This window comes from Dermacentor andersoni, chromosome 8 (assembly GCF_023375885.2).
Source record: "Dermacentor andersoni chromosome 8, qqDerAnde1_hic_scaffold, whole genome shotgun sequence".
Taxonomy (NCBI): domain Eukaryota; kingdom Metazoa; phylum Arthropoda; class Arachnida; order Ixodida; family Ixodidae; genus Dermacentor; species Dermacentor andersoni.
The window spans coordinates 23,134,106-23,149,043 of NC_092821.1; the positions used below are offsets into that span (position 1 = coordinate 23,134,106).

Here is a 14,938-nt window from a genome sequence, read left to right on the forward strand (position 1 = left end):
AATTTACAACCGATCACCTCCATATACCGTAGTATTTTACTCAAGCGTTTCACTGCTGCGAAAAAACAGAAAACGAAATTTTTCGAGCATTTATCTCTATTGACAATGAATTCTAACATTTACAACACACGTCACAGAGAAAAATGGTACGTTCCTAAAGCTGCACTAACTACGGTCAACAGATGTTACGCCACACACTGCCATCTTTGTTAAACTCATTGGAAACTCAATAGACACCTATCTCTCCTTTTATTGGGCTCATTGTGTATTCCTTTCTTTTTCTTTTTTTTTCCTCTGGTATACACTGACGCCATGAATGCTTAACCAATTTTCTCTGCTTGTCAATAACTTATTATTTATAGATGTGAATTTCAAGGCTGTATTATTTGTATCATTTTATACTATTCGCTTTCTGTAATACAATTTCTTGCAGCATTATATTGTTGATTTTTTTTGCCCGTATGCATTTCTGCTATGCAATGTTCACTAATGTTCACTTTTTTTTTCTCGTTTATCCATTATTGTATGTTTGTGTTGTCTTTATTTTGCACAGTGCCATTTTTGTAGGGGATACAGACCCCGTCAAGCCGATTTCATTTGGCGTTTTGTCTGTACTCCTGTCATCTGTACATGTATAGATGCAAATAAACTTGAATTGAAAAAAAAGAACACGGTAAACAACTTGAAAGGGAAGCGCACTGGAAGTTTGTTTGGGCAGCAGGCGGAAGGTATTCACTCGCAGAAATTAATGTTTGGTTGTGCTGAAAATAACCACAGCTTTTGATCTAGATAACATGACCATAGAGACGGAGTATAGATAAACCCAGCAATGTTCCAGTAATGACACTCTTGTGTTGCTATGTAAATGGATAACCGCTATTACTATGCCATTCACTATTTAAACAGATTCTTACACGACGCACGTAAACGCCTAAAGCTAGTTCATATTAACACACGTGGCCTACGAAATAAGAACAGTTGCTTGATTTTTTCAGTTACCTTTCTTTCAGTTTTGACCTAGTTTCGTTCTGAGAAACGTGGCTGGCGTTTGTTGAAGACCCTCCTTTTTGTGAAGATTGCACGTATAATGGTCTAGTGCGTGCCAGGGGGAAAGGATGTAAAGTGGCTATTTATGTTGAGGAATTACTCAGCCATGAAGTCATTCCCGAACTTTCCACAGTAAACAATAACATAGAATGTCTTATGGTAGGCCTTCAAATGGCATTATTTATTGTGGTTTATAGGACATCCTTGAACAGCAAGCTTGAATTTATGGAGTCAACTGAAAGCATGTTAGGTTACTTAGGTTACTCTGGATTACCTTTAGCGGTAATGGGTGACGTCAGCATAGGCACGCTTACATTTGACGCCCCAGCCAGACAGTTAACGGCGCTCGTGACTTATTTCGCTTGTGAAAGCGTTGTCACGGAGGCAACATGACTGACTGATGAAACAGCAACTTTGCTCGATATCTGAATCAAGAACATGTGCTTGCCATTGTGCGTTGCTGGATTACTTTCACTAGAGATGAGCGATCACCTGCCCACGTTCTAAGGTCTTCCTTTGTCTGGTGATCACTATCTGGCTAATAAAAAAGAAAATCTGTTATTTCCTAAAATCAAGACTGCCCATTGGCTATTTCGTCACCGAGCTATTGAGGAAAACTAGGAATGCATATTTAAGGAAGTGGGCCTGAACTTGGCATATAACCTATTGATCGCAAAACTAAAAAAAATGCTATGATCTTTCTTTATCTGAGGTGCTAAAAATTTTCAAAGGAAAAAAGATAACGAAGCATAGAGTACAAATGCTTTATAAAAACAAAGAAATACCGTGTTCTTTGCATTTATAAAATACGTGACATCAGTATATTAATTGAGTTCAAGAAGTTCAGAATCCAGCTTAGTCGTGAGTTGAAATGCGCCAAAATGAACTATTACGAAAATATTTTTGACAGAATAAGCAATGATCCAAGGGCAATCTGGGACGAGGGTAGAGGATTGTTGGGTGAGAAAATGTACCACGGTGTAACAGCTATAGAGGCAGAAACGAGTGTCTTCAGTGGCTGTAGCACAGCAACGGCAATGAATAATTACTCCGTGACTAGCTGTGATTCCCATGATGCCGGTGACGGAGATGCAGCTCATCTATTGTTCAATAATTACAGCATTTCCAGCATCATTCTATAAAACCGTGTCACATGTCATGACATTGTAAACAAGATCAAGAACAATTCTGCTGCTGGATATATGACGGAGTAAAACCTGTACCGATAAAATACGTGACCGACGTAGTATCAGCTTCCCTTGACGATATTATCAGCCTGTCCTTTACTACGGACATTTTTCCCAATAACTTGAATATTGCACGGGTATGTCCTATCTTTAAAGTCAACCCAAAGGCTCAAAAAGAGACCAGTGGTTCGAAAATGACTGAGACACAGCAGAAAGTCACACCAAGATTATCGTCTAATATTATTTCTTCCTCTTTTGTGAAAAGTATATTGTCACTAACAGTTGAGTGGAGGTACTTTAATCAGTTTACGTTGGGCGAACATGTGCCCGACATGCAGCCAAGCGAGAGTGTTACTTCAACGTAGACAGTCTTTTCGCAAGAGTTCCGCACCCCGTCTTCTTTCCTCATGTCCCGCGCTGATGACACGCTGCTCCGATTGCACTTGCCTTGTGAGCCCGCGTTGCCTCCTTGAATGCCACTATCTTTCTGAGGTAGCAGTAAGCAACTGAACGTGCACAGGAGGCGGCAGGCGCGCCTGATTTGAAAGCATCTTGTGTCAATATGAAAGCACAATTATATCGGCAGCAGAAGTTTTTGATAAGTTTATTGTTACAAATGATGTCAAATATGGGTTTAAAAAAATCTGCCAATATCGATGGGATCGCGTCACAGCTCAACAATTTTATCGCGCACGTAAAGAACAACTACATCACTAAGGTACAGCTTGACAATTCACGCCACACCTCTCGGAAGAAGGCGCAGATAAACAGCCACAACGACTATCGCTCCGTGTCGCCCACTCACGATCGCCGACGCGAATTCGAGTCCAACGACGATGGCGACTCCTAACCACAAGGCAAAAAACCAGTATTCAATTATACGCATATGGCATTGGAACTGTCGATCATACCGCCCTCGGCACTCTAACCTGCAGGAATTTGTCAAGCTGAATCAACCCGACGTCATAGCACTACAAGCAACCAACACACAGCATGGCTGACTGCAAGGATACACCACATAAGCACAAATCCAAGGCACTGCCTTAGTGTTCAGGAAAACTCTCACAGCCCAAAAACACGACGTAGAGAGCAGCCAAACAGAACGCACAAAATCGACGTTTTACCCGAACGAAGGACGCGCAAAAGCCTATTCGTGGCTAGCGTGCACAGCCCTCTCACGCCCAACTACCGGACTTCTTTCAATTTGTACGAGAAATCAGGAAATCCACGAATGGACACCAACTCGTCATAGTGGCGGACATCAACAACTCACACAAGACATCGGGCTATCGTACCACCACAGAAAAGGTACAAGAGTGCCCGATGCCGTCCAGCAACACACTCACCCTCTGGAATAATCCTCCCTAGGCGACGAAAATTGGAAACAGCCTCTCCAAGGACACAAACCCCGACCTTGCCCCTGGTCAGACTGGAGTGCGGGCAGACTGGAGACACGCATCGCTCTCTTTACCTACAGGCTCAGGAATATGCGGACCACCTCGTCAGGCAGAAGTGGCACGCTTTCTGTGACAAGCTACAGGGGACCCTGAGCCGTAAGAGGCTCAAAAAGAGACGAGTGGTTCGAAAATGACTGAGACACAGCAGGAAGTCACACCAAGATCATACAATCCGATGCCGATACGACCGCGGTCGACGCGCACCTTTTCCATCTCTGGGAGGCCAGAAGTGGCATCCTGAAGAGATGGAAGCGACAAAAGCTTGAAAGCAAGCTAAAGACACGCATCATTCTCCTTACCTAGCTGGCTATGGACTGTGCGGACCACCTCGTCATGCAAAACCGGCACGCTTTCTGTGACAAGCTACAGGGGACGCTGAGCACGAAGAAGACCTGGTAGCACCTACGTGCATTCCTGGCCAATGAACCGACCAAAATGAAACAGAAGAAACATCTCCACAGTCTTATCCACAACCACGCCAGATCAAAACAATTACTCCTGCGAGAAATAAAAAATAAGCGATGCGGACGTGCACCCTCTTCCGCGTTAACTCGCAGCAAAGAATACTCCGGGAAATCCAATCCAGAACTCGGCCGACTCTTCACGCAGGCCGAACTCCATGTAGCCCTATCCAAGCTGACTAGAAACACCAGCTCCAGTAAAGGCCGGATCATTAACAAACACCTCGGCAACCTACCGCAGCAGGCTACCGAAGCTCTATTCCCGTCACTACGAGTGCTGGGAGAAAGAACTACCTGCTGTACGCAAGCACTCTGAGATAACCATGGTCCTCAAGCCCAACAAAGCTCTCAGCTTCGAGAACCTACGTCAGATCTTGCTCCACTCGTGCGTGGGAAAGCTTTTCGAACATATGGTACACGACCGCATTACCCAAAACCTGGAAGACAACGGTCATCTACCGGACACCATGTTAGGCTTCAGGCAGCACTTCTGAACGCAGAACGTGCTCTTACAACTAAAAGGAGGCCTCCTAGATCAACTAAACATTCGAAGCGAATACTGCATAGTCACTGTAGACATCAATGGAGCCTCTGATAACGTTACCCACGACGCGATCCTCCACAACCTCGAAGGCACCGGCTGTGGCACTAGGACTTTCGCCTACGTCAGAAACTTCCTGATGGACCGCACCGCAACCGTCGGGATCAGCAACGCCGACAGGGCAAGCTTCCTACTTTCCAACAAAGGTACCACGAAAGGGTCGATCACTTCGCCGCAACTCTTAACAAAGCTATGATCAAGCTACCCAAACTCCTCGAGACCATACCAGATCTGCGTCAAGCCATGTATGCTGATGACATCACGCTCTGGACCAGAGCTACAAACACTGGAAGGCGAGAAAGCAGGTTAGAAGAAGCCGCAGACACCATCGAAAGCTATCTCTGTGATTGCGGCCTCTGCTGCGTCCCCGAGAAGTATGAGCACCTCGTTCTGAAAGAAAGAACGATGAGAGGCCGGCCACCCAGCTGCGAAGAGCCGGACCCCAGCATCACCATCAACCGCACAACAATCCAGGAAGTCGACACTATACGAATACTCCACATCCACAAGGGCGGATCGAGAGCTGCCAGCCTACGGAGACTACATCGCACCCTTTCGCAACTCGCACACCTAGTGCAAAGGCTCTCAGGCCAAAGAAGCGGGCTCAAGGAGTATGATACGCTAAGAATAATGCAAGCACTGCTCACCAGCCGCATCACATACGGCACGCCGTACCTGGATTTGAAGAACGCTGAAATAGAAAAGCTCAACATCATAAGGAAGGCAATAAAAGTCGCCCTGGGACTCCCCGCAATGGCCTCCACAACAAGTCTCCTTACGATGGGCGTCCACAACACGTGGCAAGAGCTCGCCGAAGCGCACAAGAACGGCGTACTGGAACGACTCAAGCTCACGCCCACCGGGATATCAGTACTCCGACACCTGAACTCTAAAGTGAGACGTACGTCGCAGACACGGACCACAAAGAGCTAATCCCACCGGACGTTTGAGAGTGCATCTGCAGCGCACGTATCCCGCGCAGCATGCATCCGATATGCCACAAGAGCTGAAGACAGGCTAGAGCCAAGGCCATCAAACGAAGATTTAAGCATGACCCGGTCGCCCGCTACACCGACGCGGCCAAGTATCCGCATCGAAACGCGTACACTCAGCGTTGTACACTCCCGGCGCTGTGAGCTGGCATCGGCAACCTTGAAGGGACGTAACCCAGAAACGACTGAAAATGCGGCAGCGCTCGCACCTACCCCACAGGCACAAACGCAGCGGTTGTATTCACCGACTCTCGAGCCGCCCATACAAACTGCTCGCAGGCCGCATCTCGGCCGATGCACTGAAGATGCTAAAGCGACGAAGCACTCCGCTCCCGTACATCTGCGTAACGTGGGTACCCGGACACGAGGGACTACAGGCGAACGAAGCGGGTCACGTCGCTGCCCGCGAGCGCGTCAGCCGGTCTCCCGTCGCCCCACGCGCTCGCCGACTCATGACAGAAGAGGCGGAGGCCGTACCCACCATCTATCCGGCCTTATTACAACACTACATGCTCGAGCGTGAAGTGTACCCTTCACTGCACCCTAAACTCGGCAGAGAAGAAAGCATGATCGTTAGATGCCTGCAAAGTAACACGTACACTCACAGAACGATAATGCGCGCCTCTAGCCAACGCTCCACGGCTACCCTCTGCCAATTCTTCAATGATGCCGACGCCCTGACACTTGATCCTTGAATGCCCGTGGCAGGAAGGCAACAAAAATAGAACGAGCACAAGAAACAAACGAAGACCCCCTATTCGAAATGTGCAAGGCCGAGCTCTCCCTCGGGGAGCTGCAAGACCAACGACAACTCGTCGCCAGGGCCAAGAGGGCTGCCGAATCCAGAGAGTTCCTGGACTAAGGAGCCTTCCCACCTTGGGGTGATACTGGGCCACGCTGTTTCGAATAGTAAACGTCTCTTTCTCTCTCTCTCTGCCGAGCTAGTATTGCTTAAATTTGTATCGTGTGTGCGTCGAGAAGCGACGCTCCTACTTCTGACACCATGTATCAGATGCGACACATCACCAACAAAGAACGATTATTAATAAGATGAGGTAGGTATATATATAGATATATAGTACCCTGCATGATAAGCGCGGGTAGTCTTTGTCTAGCTCAGTCGCATGGTGGTAGCGGCGCATGCGCTCGCATGGCACGATACACGATACACGATGCACGATACATCTCCTTCCAGGCACATAATAGTCTATGCTACTTGATTAAAGTTATCGTTGCGTAGTCGATCAGGCGGTCGTGTCTGCCACGCTGATCTGCCTAGGACTGGATGAGGACTGGGATTTTGAGAACCACCCTGTCTCTGATGGTTCTGGCTATGGGCCTGCGCACTCTGCCCCAAAGCTGGTGCGCGATTTCGATTTTTCTAGTTGTGTACACGCTGGGGAAACTATAGCTTGGTGGCGTCATCGCTATCGTCGCTCGACGAGAGCTGACTTTCCAATAGTTCTTTACGATACTTCTCGCGCGTCCTCGGCAAGTGTCGCCGGTTGCGTCGTAACCTCTTCCGTAGCTACCCCATACGACCTTGGTGCGGCTGGCCCTAGCACCTGTGCCCTGCGGGTCCTTGACTTGTCCTTGATCCTTACGACATCGTCTTTCTCGAGTGCTGGTAGGCATCGTCCACGAGCTTCGGGCTGCTTGTGTTTAGTCACGTGAATACTTGAATGTTGGCTGCAGTCCGGAAGTATCGTGCGTAGGCGTCTTCCCTCTAAGACTCTATTAAAGTTATTATTGTTGCGTAGTCGATCAGGCAGTCGTCTTCGAGAGGGCACGAATGGTAGCTTAGCAGCCCAAGCCGAAAATCCTGTCTCGTTTCTCTAGTCTTTTTCATAATTCGTTTTACAATTTGAACGCCTTTCTCGGCGAGGCCGTTGGACTGGGGCAAACGTGGGCTTGAAGTCAGATGATGGAAGTCGTATCTAGAAGCAAAAAGTGCGAATGCATGAGACGAAAATGGAGGACCATTATCGCTACACACTACTACTGGGATACCATATCTGGATAACATGGCACTCAGTTTTTCGAATACAGATTTGGTGGAAGATTCGATCAGTTTTTCTACTTCTGGAAAACTGGTCAATGCGTCAAAGACTGCATAGACATGAACTTCCACCTTGCTGGAAGATGTCGACTCCTACTCTGTACCATGCATACAATGGTGGAGGCCTTAATACTAGAGATTCACTTTGATGCGCGTAAGAATACTTGCGGTAAGCTGCCCCGTCTTGTCAATGTCAGTGTTAAGACTTGGCCAGAAAACCAAATGTCTAGCTTTTGCCTTTGGCTTGGGCCCTTCATGGATGCCCTTCATGAATGCGTTCGGGCATTTCTGTCCTCAATGACATTGGGATTACTACCTTGCATACTTTAAACAGAATGCCTTTGACAAGAGTTAACTCGGATGCGAATGGTTTCAAATTGCCTTCGAATCTTCCCTTGCCGTTTAGGTAGTTTATAACAACTTTCAACTCGGGATAGGCTGCGGTTTCCCTCTTTAGGCGATTCATTGTCTTTTTGCTAACTAAATCCGAGACCATGCTTGTTGCGTGAACATCCTCGCTGGATCCAGTAGTATCAACAGCTGCGGCTGGCGACGATATTGAGAGCATGTCAGCCAGGAGCAGCTTCTTGCCTGGCACAAAGTGAAGGTCATAGTCATATGTAAGCAAGCGCAGAAAAAAACGTTGAAGTCGTGGTGGCATGTCACTAATCGCTTTTGAAGCGATAGCGATTAACGGGCAGTGGCGGGTCTCAATAAGAATCTTGCGACCATATACCAAGCGGTGAAATTTTTCGCAGCCAATTGTAATGCCCATCGCTTCTTTCTCTATCTGGGAATATCTTTGTTCTGCGGCAGTCATAGCACGAGATGCATAGGCAACTGGCCGCCAATCGTCGCCGTAACGCTGAGAAAGCGCAGCCCACAGCCAGCATTTTCAGGCATCTGCAGATGTTCTTGTTTGTTTAGAGGAGTAAAAGATAGCAAGCAGCGGTGGTTTGCTTAAATGCTCGCAAATAATCGTGAACATGCTGCTGAGTTCATTCAAAAATAGTGCCTTTCTTTTAAAGACTGCGTAGAAGGTTCATTTGATCGGTCAGGTGAGGTATGAACTTGCCGAAGTAATTTGCTACTCCTAGCATCCGGTGCACTGCCGCCTTGTCTGCCGGGTGAGGCATTTCGCCCAGTAATGTGCTCGGCGAAGGGTTTGGCTTTAGGCCGTCTTGAGATATGACGTCACCCAAGAAATCGATTTCAGTCAGCCTGAACTTGCATTTTCAGCATTGAAGGTCGATCCAGCCTATCCGGCAAACTGCCATGCGCTCCATGGCAGGTCAGCCTTGCACGATACAAAATTAGAGGATCATATAATAGATAACTATGAGAAAAAAATTATACACAGTTGGGCTTCTTATTGACCCACGCAAAACATTTGATACCGTTTGTCATGACGTCCTTTTACGTAACCTGAGCTCGTGCGATATACACGAGGCATTGCACTTGACTTGTTCGAAAGCTACTTAACCAGTCGCTGCGAGTAGGTGGTAATTAATAACTAGTCATCAGCATATGTTGAGGTGAAGGAAAGATGGCCGCAGTTGCGCATATTGGGTCCCCTCCTATTGAAAATATACATAAATAACCCATGCCGCATTCCAGATTGTCCCAAATGAGTTACGAACGCAGACGACACTAATATATTTTTGCGGGTTTTTCGCTGGGTGAACTTTAAGGAAATATGAATCATTTTCTCAATCAGTTGGCACCCTGGTTAAAACTTCACAAGCTATGCCTGAGCGCTAATAAGACAGAATGCATGATATTTGCTCCTGTGTACAAGCCACCAAATTTCAGGATGGACATTTCCTACCAAGGGCATATGTTAGAGCAGGTTACGGAAATTCGTGGGAGTGTGGCGTGAGGAAGACCTATCTTGGAACTTACACAAAACAATTTAGGCGGAAGCATTGGATGCATGTACAAATTAATTAATACCTCTGTGGCACAAAAAGACGCTCTACTAGTACTCTGTTGTACTATCGACTTTCTTATCGTGCGCTTGTGCGGGGAACAACGTTGACCAACTATACAAAACTCACTATGTTGCAAAAAATAAAGGGTGCTGAGAATTTTTGAACGCTAATCTGGCGCCTTACCTGAGCTGCGGACAAAATCGCTTTTTCTAATGCATCATATGTTAAAAGTCAATCAAGTGGACTATTTCAAATTGTTCTAGTATATAAAGTGCAATAGGATTTTTTACTTGCAAGGCTTTCAAAGTTTTCCGTATCCTTTCCACGCCTATTTTAGAAGGGCTGCAAGGAAACCAGCTATTTATGAACGGCAGCGCACTACATATAAGGTGCCGACTTTGCTAAATAAAATGGACAACTTTATAGGCATAGATACCACAAGTTCAAAATAAGGTTTAAAATAGCTTTGATAGAAAATAGCATTAAATTTTCTTGAATCTTTTTTAAATGAGCTTGTATCCTTTCGAAACGTCTAACACGAAAGCATTACGTGGCACCATGCCTACATATATCTTATTTATTGCCTTGCGCACCGCATGCATAAATTTTAAGCTTTTAAAGCTATTTTTTCTCATGTGTTCAAATATGTTCTCGTATGTGGTCTTTTTCCTCATAGTGCGCATTCTGGCCTGCGTGCCGTACTGTATTTGGAGCAAAGCCGTTTGTCAAACTACTAAGCCTTTTGAATTTGCTCCTGTTTCTGTTCATGTACACATATAAAGAAAGAAAGAAATCCATAAACAACTCGCATTCACCATTCTGATGGTACAAAAACCACTCCACAATATTCCACCCCGATCAACTCACCTTTGGCCGTGAACTGGCCAATCCGCGAATCATTGTCACGCAGAACCAAGCAGAGGTTGAGAATGCGCCAGGTGACCTTTCCTCGTATGCAGCGAAGCTTTGCGGCCGGCTTGCCCGCGCTTTCTCCGCATCAAAGGACATCTTGGGAGCTGCTCGGCAGAAGGCACAGGATGACAAATTGCATCGCGACGTCTGCTTTCAGGCTGATGATTTGGCGCTCGAACGCAACCATGCAGTTACTTAAGCAACCGTGCACTTCGGTTTTCTCCAGCGTTGGGTCCTAAATGGCTAGACCCTTACCGAGCGGAGAAACGAGTTTCACCGCTTGTGTGTGAGCTGACGGATCCTCAGACGGGGACAAACAGGGGCCGCGTTCACATCGCCGACTTGAAAGCCTACCATTGCTGGCCAGACGAGCCGCGCGGTAGCCCAGCAAGCTCGGCGGGTCTGGGGAACACAGCACGTCCGGTGTTTCCGACAGGCTTTAGGCGGCCACATCGGTACCTCCTCAGGCGACGATCACGATTGTGAAGTCGCTCTCGCATTTCCAGACCTTTCTGGTAAAAGAAACGATTTACTTGGGCTTTCTGCCTCTGCGAGCAAGCGCCTTTTTCTTTCGGTATTTCCCGCTTAGAGGCCAGCACGCCACGGTTCCAGCCCGCAATGACTAGACGTCAAAGGACACATGTGCTTTCCTTTTGCCTTTCGTTCAGTGCCTATATTTTTTGTTTGTATTCTAGCTTGAGCCTCCACCCTGTGCAAAGTCTTGCTTTCAAGGTGCCGCGCTGCTTACCCCACGCGGGGGCATGCGATCTCGGGAGTGTCATATGAGGGGGAGGTTTGAGACATTGGACGCTTCAGATCGTGTGTTCGCTGCACATGGAACCGTTGCAATTCCTGCACGAGTCATAGGTGTCTTGTGTGTGCACATGCAAAAGAGGAAGAACACCATGTCCAGCTGGATTCGCGACCCTACACCCTCTGCCTTCCAATATCTTCTGGCCCCTCCTCTGAAACGATTGCCGTCAGTATTTGCAGCTCTCGCTAGCGCTGTTGTTGCCGGCGCCTCGGGAGCATCTTCCCGCTGTCTTTCTCACTCGAGCCTTCGTTGGCACCTTCAGTCGCAGCCCACTCGCACTCAACATGGCGAAGGTCCCTTCGCAACAACGCAGACGCTGGGGTGCGCGGCCAGGCGTCGATCAGGGGGAAGGACGAGTGCAGGTCACGAGAGACAGGTGGCAACGTACGTTAGCGACCAACTATTTGTGTCCTCCCCTACCCTGCCTTCGGACATTCACGTGCTTTGCCAGCTTGCGTGAGTGTGGTTTGCCGAGTGGCTCTGCGTTCCGCCGTTGCGGTAGTCGCAGTTGCTTGGAGCGTCACATTCTGCGTGTCCGAACCATCGCTGAGCAGAGTTGGTGGCGGGAAGCACTAAGTAGTGTCTGCGAGCACATCTCGTCCCGCATGTGCGAATCATTGTTCGACGCGGCGTGGAACCTGCTTTCCTCCGCCATCGGGGGCGCTGAGTGTGCTCTGTGCGCTTAGGAAAGGTTTTGTACGTATTGGCGTAATGTTCTATCCAATAAATGTCCTCACCTGTCCTGGACGTCTCACGATCCTAGGAGAGAGCTCGATACACACCGCCTAGGCGGCCAGGCCTTTATGCTTGGGGCTCTAACTCGTGGTGTTCCTATCACCGTACGACATCGTGCCGCGTCGCGAAGCCCCCCTTTCGAGGACCATTACCCACGCCGTGCGGGGAGGCGTACAGTGAGCCTACAATGCCCATGGTGTCAGGGCCAGAGAAGATACCAGGGTCTCGGAGTTTGGTCAAGACAACTGGTATTGTGGTAGCTGAAGCCGAATCAGCGGACCTCTCAGTCGAATGGCCCTAAGATGTTTCCTGCGAAGCTCCGTTATTGGTTAGTGATGTACGCTGCAACTACGCCAGGACGTCACGGGGAAATCTACAGAAAAGGGCGTTCATTTGCGCTATGTACAAAAAAGAATAAACAACAAAGATGACGGATGATAGACCTCACTTTGTCTTCCTGATGTATGCTCTGCTGTTTAGCATCTTCTTATATATCTGCTGAAGAACTCGTTCATAACAATACAGAGAAATTAATTAATGCGCTTGTTTACTTAGAAGGTTGCTCAAATGCCCCTACTACGGATATTAGAGTGCCATCCGAAAGTGCTGAGTGCAAAGTACGTCAATTCAATTGAAAGCAGGTAAATTAGAAAAGGGTTTTTCACGACGTCACTGATTAACGCATACGGCCCAAAATAATCTAGAGAAAATCACTAGGCCTACTTGGAATTTTGTAAAGAGCGAAACAGAAAAATAGACAAAAGGCATTACTGACGTCGCGACCAAATGGTACAGGACAAAGTTTAGAAAAGTATAGCAGGTTTCCTGAAGAGCAATCTGAGGCGCCATATACAATAGTTCCACCATCTTCACTCGCTCGGCAGAAAGCTCAAACACGAATATTCGTGGCTGCACATTCGAGCATCCACCACGTGGTACGTTAGCGTTAACGCTTAAAAGAGTTGCATAACTGCGGTCGTCTCATGACCGGCCTTTCCAGACACAAGGCCCTTTGGGCCAGATCGCCCCCGTGGTCCAATGTGGATGCGTGCATTGCATGGCATGCATCTTTCACCATTCCTATGCTGCTAACAGTTGAGGAGCGAAAAGAAACAAAGAAAGCAGTGCGGGAGCAAGCAAGCCAAAGGAAAGGTATCGCTGCCCCCCATGTGCTATACTGCTACAATAATAAAAGGCTAAGAGTGGGGGCCACACACACGGCGAAAAACGTGACCCACATCGGGTGCACTGGAGCTGGTTACTGTACACTAATTTCCTACCTGCATAGTTATGTCGTCCAAAGCGGGCTTACCAGAGGAAGGGACAACTGGTGCTGCTGAAAGAGCGCCGAGCGAACGTAAAACTCAGGCCATAATTTTCGATAGGTAGGAAAGAATTATCACCGCATGTGGCAAAACGGGGGACCAACGTCGAAATTATCGGCAGGCCACGGTAATACAAGCGATGGAGAGCGGCAAACCACAACTACGGCATGCCTCATAATCGTATTGTCACGGCTGAGCGATGAAGACCACTTATGAACTGCGTATGAATGAACGCTCGAACTAGCTTGGGCCCAATAACCACAGAATTTAATTTCGGTTTAGCTTTAGCATTACCTTGAAGTGATTTGCACCATACGTGTGCAAACTGTGCACCTTACTGAAATTGTGTGGCGTGTCTGAGTTCTCCCAATTCGGTCTGACTGCTTTCCATCTCATTCTTCTGTCTCAAATACAGCCAGCCGCGTTCCTGGGTGACCTAAAGGAATGCAAGAAGACTAACCCGACGCCGGGCACGAGGGTGAGTTTTCTTTTTTGCGCTATGCTTACATGGTTGTCACGGTGGCTCGGCCAAGCTAATAATATTCTAGTTTTAAGTGGTCCACATAGAGGCGAGAACGTCAATTCTCGTGCTTACTGAGCTTCTCGCGCAGTCAATGGCTTCTCGCGCAGTCAATGTGGAGTGCACGCTTTGTTCGGCGAAGTAGTCATGTACTGCAGCGAAAGATTTCTCAAAAGTACGAAATGTTGGGCAAATTTGCACGGCTTATTTGTTTGCTATGTAAAGAGCGCAATAATAATGCTAATAATAGCAATAACAATCACGAGGTGAGCTGCAGTGCACAGAATGAGCATTGAGCTGGTACGTAGCTTCTGATATAATTTCAGCGTCGGCCTTCGTCCGAAATTGCAGGGTTTGAAGCCGTCTGTCCTCAAGTCATAAGCACTGACCTCTACTAAAATTGCTGGTGGCGCATCGCCTTTACCCCAGGCGGGAGCTTGTGAAGCCGCTTGTCCCGAAAGCTGGAGTCTGCTGCGCTTCCTAATGCATACGAATAAAAAAAAAATTTGCGTATTTTTAATGAATATCACTTGCTCGTGAATGCAAGTGCAAGGCAAGAGAACATGGGGCCGCCAAAGATGCAAACATATTTTGGTCAATGCGCCTTGTCACGGGAAAAGGTATTAAAATCACCGCCTTAGCATTCGTCACAGATAGCTAACCGGTGAAGTTGGTATGTGCGGCCCCAGTGTTTATCACTGGGTTGATTCTGACCGTTCATTGAACGATGGCTTGGAAGGCTGCCCATAGAGAAACACACGTGTAAAGAGTGGACACTCCTGTAGGGCCCTGCGGCCGAGCTACTGCACTGCCGCCAGCGGCCTGAGCGGCTGGTCAGATAGCAAATTTTGTCTTCCGATATATTATACGTGGGGTTTTGCTCTGTTTTGGTTTCTG

General features: G+C 47.7%; 1 protein-coding gene across 1 annotated transcript in view; it reads left to right on the forward strand.

The window, feature by feature from the left end:
• LOC129383634 (uncharacterized) overlaps window positions 1-14,938 on the forward strand; it is a 274,295-nt gene that overhangs the window by 63,039 nt on the left and 196,318 nt on the right. The window contains exon 9 of the mRNA XM_072289593.1: window positions 13,937-13,999. Coding sequence (XP_072145694.1) covers window positions 13,937-13,999 — 63 coding nt within the window. The remainder of the gene's footprint in view (window positions 1-13,936; window positions 14,000-14,938) is intronic.